At 38.2% G+C, this 14,540-nt stretch overlaps 1 protein-coding gene across 1 annotated transcript in view; it reads right to left on the reverse strand.

Moving 5' to 3' along the window:
* Positions 1 to 14,016, reverse strand: part of LOC144449296 (uncharacterized) — a 25,228-nt gene extending 11,212 nt beyond the window's left edge. The window contains exons 1-12 of the mRNA XM_078139813.1: positions 13,781 to 14,016; positions 12,910 to 13,016; positions 7,204 to 7,305; positions 6,264 to 6,326; positions 5,784 to 5,861; positions 5,240 to 5,327; positions 4,824 to 5,033; positions 4,271 to 4,370; positions 2,961 to 3,214; positions 2,274 to 2,562; positions 1,578 to 1,717; positions 1 to 215 (exon numbers count right to left, since the gene is read on the reverse strand). The exon at positions 1 to 215 is cut by the window's left edge and continues 84 nt beyond it. Of these exons, the coding sequence (XP_077995939.1) occupies positions 1 to 215; positions 1,578 to 1,717; positions 2,274 to 2,562; positions 2,961 to 3,214; positions 4,271 to 4,370; positions 4,824 to 5,033; positions 5,240 to 5,327; positions 5,784 to 5,861; positions 6,264 to 6,326; positions 7,204 to 7,305; positions 12,910 to 13,016; positions 13,781 to 13,922 (1,788 nt within the window). The 5' untranslated portion in view covers positions 13,923 to 14,016. The remainder of the gene's footprint in view (positions 216 to 1,577; positions 1,718 to 2,273; positions 2,563 to 2,960; positions 3,215 to 4,270; positions 4,371 to 4,823; positions 5,034 to 5,239; positions 5,328 to 5,783; positions 5,862 to 6,263; positions 6,327 to 7,203; positions 7,306 to 12,909; positions 13,017 to 13,780) is intronic.
* Positions 14,017 to 14,540: the final 524 nt, after the last annotated feature.

A 14,540-nucleotide genomic window follows, 5' to 3' on the forward strand; every position in this document is an offset into this window, starting at 1 on the left:
ACTCCTACCACCACCGCCGCCACTTTCTCCGTCGTCACTATAACTTGCACTGTCACTGTCACTGTCGTAACTTCTCCGTCGTCTATGCCGTCTACGTCGTCGCCTCTCTCCATCACCCCTAGATCCTCCTGAACCGTAACTGTCTTCATCATCGTAACTGTCGTCACGATGTCGTCGTCTACGACGTCGCCTTCCAGAATGTCGTCGTCGTCGTCCTGAATGGTATTTACAGTCTGTTACTATATGTTTATTTGCATTGTGTCGTCGGATACATAAACAAACACATATAAACATTTACATGCTCAGTCACCGCGGCATGCGCATCCCAAATCACCTCAAAGCCCAAGAAGCACTCAGATGAAACAGCCTTTTACTGTGCCATGGAGTACAAACTGCCAGAAAGCTAGCCGGGATATAAATTCATGCAATCCCATAGAAAGACCTGAAAGTGTTTTGAAAAGGCATTGTTCGAAGCTCCCATAGAGTTGCATGCTAGAAGGCAATACTTCATTAGATATTAGTGTCCCATACAGAAGCAGATGGTATTAGTTATTCCCATAGTTTGCTGGCAAGGCTCTCCATCACACCCTGTTAGTGTATGTTAAAGCTGTTTGAATCAATAAGCTGGTTTTGAACTGTCAATCTGACTCGGTGTATCAATTTCTATACCAAGTACCTGGCAATGATTATCAATGGAACATACTGCACACTTCTATCAGTATACGTCCAATTTCTATGATATATCGTTTTAGCCAGATTCAAAAGTGTGTGTTCGTGAACTTTGTATAGTTCCGTAGTAGAGCGCCCACTACGACGCATTTCAGTTCATACAATATAACACAGTGTTGTGAGGACTGAAGCTCTAAATGAAAGTTGATCCCGAAACGTCAGGTTTTTTATCAAATTTCTTTGGGCAGAAGAAATTTTGAAGCAGTTTTTTTTTCAAGTAAAACCTCGGACTACTATAATGAAACAGAGTGGTCTGGGGTAGAACCATGAAGTAGGTATATAAGCTGAGATACTAGTACTTGTTAAAGTTTTGGTACACAGGTATAGAATTGGCACACAAGTAGAGTGACAGTTTCAAGAGTAAAGTTTGCATGCAGATGATCGCCTCTTTGTTGTATGGACAATACAACCTGGAATGGTGAAGAAACTGTTTAGTTATTCAGACATATTTGTTGATCAAATATCGATGTCTTATAGTCCATGATTGGTCTTAGAGCTTTTGGCTTTGATAGGTGAGGGTAATAAAGATGACCAACCACCACACCGCTTTGCTGGATAGCAGAGGTAACCAATCACAGCATCGCTTTCTTGTAATGTAGGACCAACAGGGTGACGTGTTGGTCAACACTAGAAATGGGTCCCCAGACTCAAAAACCAATGAGTCTAGGGTAGACCACATTGTTAGACTTGCATTGACACCTTTGTTAATAAAGCAAAGAATGGAAGTAAGATGCATTATTATTCAATCAAGCACCAAGTACCCAAGTTATTATAACCAAAATGACGTTACATGCGATGAAATGCGTGGTTATAGAAATGACATGTTGACAAAGTAATCGTTTACTTACTATCAGTACTTTCATCGGAGTAGCTATCGTCTGAGTAAGACCGTCGTCTCCGTCGACGACCACCGCTACGACGACGACGCCTCCGCCTACCATCACCGCCGCCACCACCATCATCACTGTAGTCAGAATACGAACTATCCCTGTAATATGGTAAAAGTGTGAAAATACGTCATTTTCATTTTTCAAACTCGATTCTGTACCTGAGGAATATACATATAATTTGTAACAAGAACAGTCTATTCCACCAGAATCACTACAATTTATTACACAATGACGAGGAATGTGGAAGTTCTATCCAGACGACAACAAACTTATTTTTTGAACGGAAAACGCAACACTTTCCAAAAAGGTTTTCTGAGAGAATTTAACAAAACAGACACCCTTTTCCATGTGCAGTTGCAGTTGATCATTCCAAAGTTTCTGACTGCTACTATGTATGGTATGATATATTCACAATTTTGTCATATCGACGATTTTCGTAGAAACCTAATTGTCTTTTTTATGTTTCATAAAATATTGTCTTTAATTAAAAGTTTTGTTCTCAAAAATTTAAGTTTTGTTATTGATGTAAAATTTGTTACAACGGACCAAATTACCCATTGTTACCGATGTGCCTATTGAATATGTCTACAGCGCCCGATTTTGACAATGTGCCAAGGTCTACGTTTTTAAAGAAGTGTTTCCGAATAGACATACCTTCGCCTTCTTCTGTGTCGTCGACTCCTGTGTCTAGATCTGGAACGATCACTCCCTGAGTCAGAGTCACTGTAATGTCGCCGTCTTCGTCGCCGCCTTCTGTCTCTACGATCATCATAGCTGTCGTAGCTGGAACCTCGGCTTCCAGACCTACTTCGACGTCGGGATCGCCTACGCCTCGATCCCTTCCTGCGTCGTCTGCGATCATCTCCGCTACCAACATCGGTTCCACTGTCGTCGCTAGAATATGATCTGTGTCGCCTTCGTCGCCCGTGGCCTCGTCTTCGGTCTTTGGATGAAACAAGGAATATATGTAACTATGACACATGACGGGGTGAGTCCCCGGGGTGGGTGGGTGGGCTTCTGACATAAACGTCAATATGGGGAGGGTACGTACAAAAGGGGTCCTTTTATGCCCTCGAGTTTGAAATAGAGTATAAATAGGGTAAAAAAAAATCCGCTTCGATTCAATACCACAACATTTTAAGACAAAAATACGTTCTTGTCTTTTTACAATCTCCAACAGTGTGTAAATGAACCTAGAAACACTCTAATGACTTGATTATTTTGTTCAAAATTTATCCGATTTTCAAATTTTCACCAAATTGAGTGCCTGAATTTGTTCAGAAGTAACTATTTTATAAAATTGCTATTACTTTTTGATAAAATTTACATAAATACACTCACCTCCACGACGACTACCACCGTGCCGACTGTAGTCACTCCGACCGCTCGACGAATCACTATCTCTTCGCCGCCGATGGTGGCGTCTTCGGCGATGATGACGACCACTACCTCTGGAGTCGTACGAATCATCAGAATACGATCTGTCCCTGGAACGAGATCGGTGTCGTCGGTGACGACGTCGGTCACGATGACGACGTTCTCCACTAACTATGCTACCACCAACACCACTTTCCAAGCTATCGCTATCGCTATACCTGCAAACAGCACAAGTGAGTGAAGTGTAGTTAACTTTACCAGAGTGCACCTTCACACGTGCGAGCAACACAAGATATAGGTAACACAGAGTACATGCAATCCTACGATCTATACCCTTTCCTTTTACAAATATTAACTGTAGTGTATTCTCAATTGTTCTTGATAACGAATTCAACCTGGTCAGTAGTTCTTATTGAACACGGAGCGCTGAGAATGCATCGAAAAAAAGGAGCTCCGACAAAACTTTGGTGACCAGTGTTACTCACAATGATTATCAAATATATAAATGAAACTAGATTTGATCAAACCAAATAACATTTGAATTAAATCATGCATTAAATGATATCTTATTTATGTCATTTTATACAAATCATTCAATTTTAATGTTTTAATATTTAGTTTTATGTTGTTTTTAACCCACCATATCTCTTATTTTATTTTATTTTAAGTAAGCCTAGGGGATAAGTACGCCACAACACGTATACATTGTAAACCAATTAGTTTCTGTCAGTTGTAATTTGATTTATCTTCCATGACGTCACGGTGAGGAATGATTGACAGCTGGATACAGGGCCTACATGGTACCCATATTTTTAGGACTACAGCACTTCTGTAGTAATCATTATATTTGCATTTAGCAGTTTGTGGTAGTTTTTACCCTACAGACCTAGTTATTGGTGTGAGAGAAGGAAGAGGCGCGATTGTGAATAGACTGTTTGCTTTTAAATAACCAGACTGTAAGATACGGCGTGTCGCTCCGCCCTCGCCTCACCGGCGTACTCTATCCGATGTGTGAGGGCGTCCCGTAACGGCGTACCTTGCAGACTATCACATAACCCACTAGCTTATACATGCCTTACGAAAGTGTTATTAAAAAGCAGAAGGGGCATAAGGACAGTCATTGAAAAGACCCTTAAAAACAAGTCATGCAGATTTAAGTCTGTGAGTTTTATCTTTTACATTTACATCAGATTAATTGAGGTAACCCGTGTCATTGCAATTCACAACACAAAAAGTTAACACACAAATTATAGTAGTTTCCATGGTAATTGTACCTGCGTCGTCGGTGATGTTTTCCTTTAGCAAAATCTATATCTTCGTAACTTCCCCCGTAATCTTCATACGCACTGTCATCAATGCCTCTACGTTTACGAGCTGAAAACACAGAATTTACACCATTTATATTAAAGCATAATATGATCGATTCACTGTTACGAGATCTAGACGACCACACACTGAAATAATAGTTATTACAATCAATAATTGCGTAGAATAAGGGTTGAATCAGCAATACATATGTACTACTAGAATCTCAAGTTAATATACTGCATTCGGCGTAGACTCGCTATGAACTAGATGATCTCGACTGTGTTGTTTCAACACCCCCCCCCCTCACACACACACACACACACACACACGCACGCACACACACACACACACACACACACACACACACACACACACACACACACACACACAGAGGTTCTAATATTATCTGCATTCAGCGTCATGGTTTTAATAAAAATTATCTATATGATAAGATGTGGTGTTAATGTACGCTAGGAGTAACCATGTGAATGAAAAGTACTACTGGCACGAAAAACTGACCTTTGACAAAGCCACCGTCAGAAGACTGTATATAAACACCTCGTGAACTTTCCCAATCTTCTAACTTTTCACCTTCGCCTAATCCTAGCATTTCACGTGCAGCTTTATCGTCCTTCTTAAAGACTTTGTACTCGTCTTCAGTAAAATAGTGATATTTCTTGACTTTCCGACCACTCTTGGTTCGTACGTACGTCTTTACACGGCGTTTTGCTGCAAAGGTAGAAAGAGGAAGGAAGGGTCAATGAATGATTGTATATTAAAGTCGCAATTTTAAATTAACTTATGTATGGACAGTCAAGACAGCGTCGATGTGATTAGCTATTAACCTTTACTGATCTTAGTAGAAACTTGCATGTGTTCTGTATCGATAGGAGGGAAGGAGGTATAGAATTTGTAAATTTTGTGGCACAACTTACGTTGTTCTCGTCTTCTCCTTTCCGCTTCTAATCTGTCCTGTTCTTCTTGGAATTTCCTCATCGCCTCCTCCGCCGCCAATCTCTGTTCCTGAAATACAACAATGTTACAAACGGTTTAATATCCGTTCGGTGTAATATTTTGACTTTGAATATCTGTAACAATAAACTTTACCACAAATCGTAAAAGGAAACAACACAATTTGAAGGGTCTGTGGTTATGTTTACAATGAATGGTTCGGAGACGAAGTACACCACTTTTTAACTAGACTATGTAGAATGCTAGTCTAGTTCTAAACCGGTACGGTATTACGTAGTAATGAAGTTTTTAATACGGTACTGTACCAGTTTAGAACTAGACTAGTAGAATGCATTATTTCCCTAAAGCTTGCTGGCGTCGATACACCTTGCACTGGTTTCTTGTCGTTGGACGAACGAACGAAAAACTACAAGAAAGTGATACACCATACACACATTAACTGTTGATGCATATGATATAACTTCCACGTGTCATTCAACTTTGAAACAAATACGTCGTTTGAGTTACCTCTTCGATGACATCAAGGATATTTCGGATGTACCAATAACTGTGACGAAAACCGCCACCTATCCGTATATATTTGTGCTGGAACAAAGGGAAAGAAGAAAAACTCATGAAATGGTTATATAATTAGTCATTGCATCAAACAGAAATTTATAAATTATCAATTAAACTCCCGAACAATGTTTCCAGTTTGACATGTATACGTATATCCCAGAGATGCTATTAAACTGAGAAATGACCACCTATATGACGAAGTGTCAAGAAAATATAACAGTGTCTTTGATACTGAGTAAAATTCAGTCTTGACGCAAGAAAAGACACATCAACCTTTTTTTCCAAGAACTAGCATTCGCACGATGTGTGTCTACAGAATTGTCCCTCACGAAATTATTTCACACGCGATAAGGTAGAAAGTGGACGGCACAAAAATGGAAGCCTTTTGAGAAAACTTGAGGTTTTAAACTACATTATGTTCGTACTTACCCTCTCGCATTCTGAATGGTCTGTGTGCAGTTGACAGCGGTAACATTCTTCTTCTCCAAGAGGCTGTTGACAAAGACACAGAAAATAAGTTATTGTATTCGTCTCACAGCATAATCTTAAAGCTACACTATCTGTAACTGGGTATTATTTTTTTGACCAGACAACCAACAATATATTCACTGAAAACTGTTAAAATACCAATAATTTGACATTGTACATTTAATTAGCGGTCGAATTTATCCGTAAGTTCACAGTCACAGGTTGAAATCCTGATAGCTGATTATAGGGTGTGGACCTAAAATCAATCTGATTGTATTTACTGGACAATATTATGTGTACAACCACACGATTATGTTTACCCTGAGGTGATTCAATACTGTGCAGGGGTAAAATATTATGAGTAGGTCATTATATCTAACCACATAGAGGGACTGCGATCTAACCAAACAGTTTTAAAAAACCCGTTCCAGTTGCAGCGAGTGTAGCTTTAAGAAGAATGTCAGTGTCACGTGATGAGATTTGATTCTGATATGATGAGTTATGTCTTGTATTCCTGTATCCCTGTGCCAGTTATACTTAGGTAGCCCTACAGTAAACCGAAAACTTTCCACTTCAGAGCGAGAAACACTCAGGCTTTTCATGACCACGTTATTCTATGAGATAAAGCTCATTTTACATTGCATTCTGTTACTGAAAGTCATCTTCTGTACTCCCTAGGTAAGAAGCTATGGATTGACAATGGTACACTTGAATCACCATAGAGCTTGGTTTGTATGTAATAATGTCAAAATCGATTGAAGTCAACATCGTATCAAAGTGCCTACTATCGACTAATGGCTATGTTATCTTAGTTAATATACTACTTGTATCACACTGAATAGCTCCCCAATTACATTTGTTGATCTATGTACATGGAAAGGATCGCATTTCATTTGCTTACCTTTTTAGGTGTGTATTTAGGTCTCTTGCCCGGTGGGCGTCGTTCTATAGGGGGCGCTGAAACAAATGTAATATATCTCGTCGTCTGTTCTCCTCTTGAACTCTGTGGAGAAATAAACAATTACGTGATGGTTGATATTTAGTTGTGTTAATACTTCATTCTAATGTGAATTCGTAAACGAAAAAATATTTCCTGGTTACTTAACCATTTTTAATTGCGTGTTGTGTTTTAAGAAAAAAACAGACAATGAAATGACAATGAACCGAGTCATGCTTTCATCGGTATGTTTCTCATTAGTACCCTTTATCCGTGACTGTCTATAATTGTTTTTTATCGTCGTAAAACCATGAACACAAGCCTCTTTTACGGCACTGTGTTTTGAAATCGTCAAAAAACATAAATTATTCAGTGTTGAAGTCAAATTTGATATTTTATATATTGTATTGTCTATAATTACAACACTCGCATAAAATATCCAACTATGAAATATTAAAATAAAGTAAGTAGTCGGTAAAGACTGGTGGTCTCAAATTTCACAAAATTATCTCTTTCAATTCTAAATTTCAAATGAATATTGGATACATTTTGTACAGGAAGTAAAGAGCTTTACAATACATCACATCAAGTGTGATCAACTGTTCAATGCACATAGTGATCGCTACAAGCAACGTGTACACACATATACTGATATTAAAATAGCGTTAGCTACGAAGTGTGATTAATGGAGTCGTATATATCCACTCTTTCAATTTACCGACACAATAGACGTGGCATTTAGAGCAAATCTGTTGCCATGGTAACCATTCAGTTGATTCGAATAAGCAGAAATTGCATTCGAGACTAATTGTTCATACTGTAGCCTTGAAAATGGCTCAGATGAACATTATCACCTGAAAAATGCCTTCACGTATGGTTTAAGCCAAATATTATTGATTTTTTTTTTGCGCTATGGTATTTAACTCAGACTCGGTGTATCATTTAGACAGAGTCACCTGGCATTCGTTGATCTCTGGATAATATAGCTACAGACTTATATTAAGATTTACATTACTAGCTTTAAGCTTAGATTGGAATAAATCAGGGTTGGTGTAATACAACACTGTACTATACAGTTCAAGTGAAGTCTCACCCAGTAAGGGAGTGACAAAGTTCTTTGGCATTTTTTGAAATAAACACTGTCTATTGTTCCTAGTGTTTATAACGATTTGAATTGTCAAAATCGATACTCTTCAGTCGTTAGGATATTCACTGTGCCCATCATCTTACATTTATCCTACACCATATATGATAAAATAAAATTCTCTGATAAGCAGAATGGAGTTAATACTTTATTCGTCATGATTAATGTCCGAAAAAAAACAGGGAATTTAAGACTAAGTGTATTCAGCCTCTTGAAAAATATCCCAGTCATCCATCCATTTGTAATTTCGTATGAAACAACGATGAAGTAATTCATATTTCAGATATTCACGTGTTGTCAAGCTTGTATACGACTGAAAACATATTCTTCTCTCTCATATATAGCTCAAGGTAGTCTATCGTTTCACAGCTCTCTCTCTCTCTCTCTCTCTCTCTCTCTCTCTCTCTCTCTCTCTCTCTCTCTCTCTCTCTCTCTCTCTCTCTCTCTCTCTCTCTCTCTCTCTGTTGTAACTCTGTCTTTTGTAAAATCGAAATTGTTTATTTTGAATAATTGTCGATTTTACAGTGTCCTAATCGAGTATCGGTAACATAAAAAAACATACAACTTGGGTATACTGTAACACCTTCCCCGCAGTCAGACGCGTGTGAGATCGCACGGTAACATCGTATAAGTTTTCCCAGAGTCTTAAGTTACGTCGCTCTCACTGTCCAGTCGGTAGAGAATAAACTGGGTTTTCAATAACACCATTATGAATCCAATGGGTATGTGGTGTACGGTTTATCACCTCATAGTACACGTGGTATACTTTGCATTCTTTCTACACCTCAGAGTTAGTGGGACTTCATTGTTTTTTCAATCTGTTTTTATAACTTGCCCTTTCAACATGACCAAAGCACACAATGATTTACGGACACAATCCATTTTCCCTAACTTCAAAATGCACAAGATACAGTTTCCAATAACTGCGTGCTACACAGTGAGTGGGGGTTGCATTCAATTCTTTTTATACAAACTGTTTTATATCGTCGATGAAAAGCTTTTCAATAAGACCAAAATACACAATGATTTACGAACACAGCTAGTCTATTGTGAGTGTACGGCACAACCCGAAAAGAACACGAAGAATTCGTAATTATAGCATACACTCTCAATTATGTCTTGCCTAACTATGAAGCTTTTTTTCAGGTCCTAAAGAGATAACTGCAATTTTAGAGTATTAGCGACAAGAAAAAAGTACATGTCGCACTTCTTATTCTTGATTTATTTATTGAAAAACGAACAATTCTTGTTGAATGCGTTACAGTCGACTGACTTAAATGAATAACAAAATGTGTCGAGTCAAAAAGCACGTCCTCACATAAAGGTAACTGGTATAGGATTTACCCTAACTTTACGACTATGTAGTACAATGTAATTGTCTTCGTATATAAGTAATAAGTGTCAAACTGGGACTTTAGGCTTCAAAAAGAGTTGACAGGGTGCCAATACTCGGCTTTGGTGTCGATGTCTTTTGCACAGTGTAGTCTGACTTCGTTGTTGTATATAAAGCCTTTCTTTGAAGTGATAAGAAAAAAATTCAGCCATGGCTTATTTAAATACTATAACTTCATTTTCCGTGGTTCGGGTTTTGCAAATATCCAAATTGCAACAAACAACCTAAGGGTGTTCTGCACTGTTTATTTTTTGATTTGACATTTCGTAGTCACGTAATTCGCAACTTTTTATACATCTGTACTCGTGTGTGGAAAACATTAGTCTTGCTTTCATTTCAAACAAGTGAACCTTTTAACCCTTACGTTGGTCTAAGTGATTGCACTCCGGCAATGTCGTCTGTCTGTGGACTGGCATTAGAATGAAAATGTAATTAACATTATAGTGCAATGCCGACGGCAAACGACTTGTAAGTTGATTATTGTGACGACTATGAAATGCAGGGTTGATGACTGACCTTCTATAGACGTTTATTTGTGACATTGTACAATAGTCCAAGGACACACTCTACAACGACTACCTGTCAAACTCCCGCCAAAATCATACAACCAAAAATGATCTTTTATCTGTCAATTTTTTTCATTTATTTGCGACTAAATAAATGAACTCAACCTCGTATACAATTTTATATCAAAATTTCACACACAAATGTGAAAATGGTCTCAAAATCCTGGCCAATGACATTCGATTGGCAATGAGGGGAAAGAGATATGCTTTAACATACTACAATAAGGTATTCCAGGGTCGTTCACTTGAGAAACACTGGAATGTAACTTTATATACACTTGAACTGTGTATGGTTTGCTGTGAACAGATTGCTAACAAATATGACGTACCATGTCCTGTGGGGCGTACTTGGTAATATGAAATAAATGAGTCAGGAAGACAAAGGTGACTCACTGCGGTAAATCAGACTACTTATCAACGTTTGTGTGTGTTAACTCCATAAATCACACTTTAAGTGCCTTAAAAGCTAGGTAAGAATACACCCGTGGTTTGATCATTTCATTGTTTGTACAAACTATATGACATTTTAGCTGTTCAAACTCCGTCTTATTAATTTCAAATACAACAGTTGTTTCAACAATCAGTTGCCGCATTTACGTAGTGTGGTATATTCCACCAAAGATGGTCGTGGCATTGTTAATAACATTAACACGTCAAACTTGATCGAATAGTGGTCAAGGTAACCATGCATATACGTACCGTCATATCGTGTGTTAAATTCATTGGTCAAAATTTCAATCATATTAAATAAAGCATGATGAGGTGCGTGCCAATAAAGAGAGAGGAACGCAGAGACAGACAGACAGACAGACAGACAGACAGACAGACAGACAGACAGACAGACAGACAGACAGACAGACAGACAGACAGATAGATAGATAGATAGATAGATAGATAGATAGGTAGATAGATAGATAGATAGATAGATAGATAGAGAGAGAGAGAGTGAGAGTGAGAGAGAGAGAGAGACAGACAGACAGACAGACAGACAGACAGACAGACATACAGACAGAGACAGAGAGAGACACAGGGAGAGAGAGAACAGGTACTGTGATACCGTATACTACATTGACACCGCTGTGAAATGATAGACTACCATGGGCTATGCAATGCAGGAGAGGACACCCTTTCAGTAAGTAACATGACACAAGGTACAGAAAGGTAGGCATTGTGTATTGTATAGAATTGCTAACGTTGAGAAACTTAAGCATTCATATCATGTATCTATCAGTGTTTTCTTAGATACCGTAGGGTTTTGTGTACATGACCGGTCTGACCTGGTTGTTAGGGACCAATTGGAGCACTAATGATATTTCATTTTGGCTCAACGAGGGGAACAATTAATCCCTGTGAGCAATTGACTAGATCCTGGTATGTGCAAAAAGACCGTGGTATTTTCTCTGGTTAAACTGTGACCTGACATTTGAATGCTAGTCTTTCAAAACACAAATACTCTGCCTTTTCTCAGGTCGATGTCATATCGATTTTCTATATGCCTTGTGGATGCCATTATTTCTCTCGGGTACTAAACTAGGGGAGAGATTTTGTCCATTTTTCTCTCTTTATGAGGTACTTTCTTTCAAATGGAACACTTACTAACAACTTTACGTTCATTTTATTGTATTTCCGTAAAGTTGACTTCAGTGTCTGTTGTCCACGAATTCGTTGTGGGTCCCATTATTATTGGATTTCCCCCTATTATTTTGTAGTTTTCAAAACTCAAACACACTTTCTAATATATATCTTTCCGGTCGAAGTGATTTTACCTCCTTTCACAACAAACGCGATTGTTCGTGAACGCATACACATATATACTATATATTTGTATTGATGGAGCCTCTAGAGAGAAGCAGACAGTGTTAGTAATTACTTTTCGAACTATAGACATCTCTTCTGGGAGTTTATCATTCGTTTTCACAGACCTTCACACGTACATAAGGTTACCGTATTTTCTAGGCGAAGCTTTTTCTTTTAATAGTACGTGAAAGACTTTTAAAAAGTAGCAGAAAACTACTACATACACACTATTAAAAAGCATCCGGTTAAAAATGACTATGTTGTAAAACGACTATAGTGAATGGTTGTGTTGCTGGTAACGTCTCTTATCAACACCCATGGCACTTAATTGAGTAAAGTACGTGAATCAAATTCCAATTCCTGTGATGTGAATACATGTACTGAGTACTGACAGTTGCTTTCTCCTAGTCTATAATAGTCACTCGTGCAAACTGATAGTACAGTGACGAGTTTACCTGCACTGGGCAGCATTGGTTACACAAAAATGAAGCTGTGATATACTGCGGCAGTGAATTGTTACGTGCATACAAAGTAAATAATACAACTCTACCGTTTAGTGTAATTATGCATTTCGAATAATACACATTGTTTTATATGTCTGTAAGTAAAGGGTCATGAGGGTAACCATTTCAGATTGGGGCTAGAGTGATGTACTTTCTGTCACCCTTACATCACACAGTTGTGTACGCCTTTTCACGGTAATGAACATTCTATCAAAGGAACACTCTAATATAATGATATACAGTGATAACGTGTGTGTTCTGACTTACCGCTACAGACGGGTGAATAGGTGGAAGACGTTCAACATCGCTGATGGATGTTCGCAGCAACAGGTCGGTTAAAGAATTTCGGCTTGTCTGGGCCCGATATATAACTCCTAAAAACAAACAGGGAACACATACAGAATAAATTCTTCTGACACAAAATAAGTTGTGTTCCGCCTTCAGAGTTATCAAACAAGAAAAGATTATATTTCTATGTGTTGTATGCTATATTTAAGGTTTATTAATCGAGTGTCATGGTGGACATTACGGTACCAGATAAAGTCCATTTTATTGATCGATCGATGGTAACTAACTATGTAAACAAGTTATGGGCGACGCCGACACCATGAACATATTTTGCGGTGCAAAAGACTCTGAGTCCGATTCCTCACGACGTACTGTTCATAAATCAAACACTTAACCTGGTGAAAACTTTAAAACGGGAACACGGCAGAGTCGTGAAAATGGATTCCGTAAAATGAACTTTGTAACTAATCAACAATTAGCCTCATTTTGAACTCGTTTAGAATTCAGATTACCAAGTTTGCCCTTGACTGAATCAACCAAAGGACACCTGTTAAATATATCAAACTATACCGAGTGGTTTTTTCCCACATAAATTGATACATTTTGGATCTAAGAATAATCATTTCTATATAAATAACATATAATATCACATTGTCTGAACCTAACTCTGTCTTCAACACAACACAACGACTTCAGTGTATGTATAAGTAACACCATGTAAATGTAGACTTTTAAAAAAATGCTCGTACTTGTGCGAGATAAAAGTCAGCGAATCGAATGTTGAGTACTACTTGTGTGTTGTGAAGGCGTGATCATTCGTATCAGTACTTTGTTCACAAACAGTCCTTACCTGCTATTTCAGGTAGCTGATTGACAACAGTGTCTATCAATTGTTGATTGTGGTTATTAACAAGAGGAATTAATGCACTGTCCGGTGAGTTGTAGCTAGGTTTACTAGCTATAGGTGGTAGTACTAGTCCTCCGTCAGCCATTGTCGTCAAAATTACTACATTCCATGCTGTGCGCTACGCTCAGTGGATGTCTTCATTCTCAAGCGATTGTCTGATTGTACGGGTTGATTGTGTGTTGAAATTCGTCTCTAGCTTTCACGTCAGTTGTTTATACATCAAGTTGCATATCCAAGACGGCATTGTACTCCTGTCACGTGACTAGGCATCCACAATTGTAGTCCAAGCGGACAATGTATATCTTAACAGGTGTGCATTGAAGTTAATGATAAGCACCTCAGGGCACAGTTTAAACTCTGACTCGTTCAATTGAACTAACAGCAAACAACTTATCCTCTTCAAGGTAACATTATGACGGGTGGTCAGACGACAGGTCTTGGAGTCAAATATCAAACAGCCACATATTTCTAAGGTTTGTCTGAATTGCCTAAATTGTATCCACTCTCGTATCAAAACTTTAATTAGACGGCGTCCCACCTGTTAGTACGAATGGTAGGGTCTTATTCTCTTGTGATATATTGATCTTTAGCTCGACACTCTAATCCCGATCGTTTTGCTTGTGTCTATGTCATAAAAAACTACTTTTCAGAAAGTATTAGAACAAGAACCATACATTGGTGAAAGAGGTGAATGTGAATAGAG

Source organism: Glandiceps talaboti, chromosome 18, assembly GCF_964340395.1.
Source record: "Glandiceps talaboti chromosome 18, keGlaTala1.1, whole genome shotgun sequence".
NCBI classification, from domain to species: domain Eukaryota; kingdom Metazoa; phylum Hemichordata; class Enteropneusta; family Spengelidae; genus Glandiceps; species Glandiceps talaboti.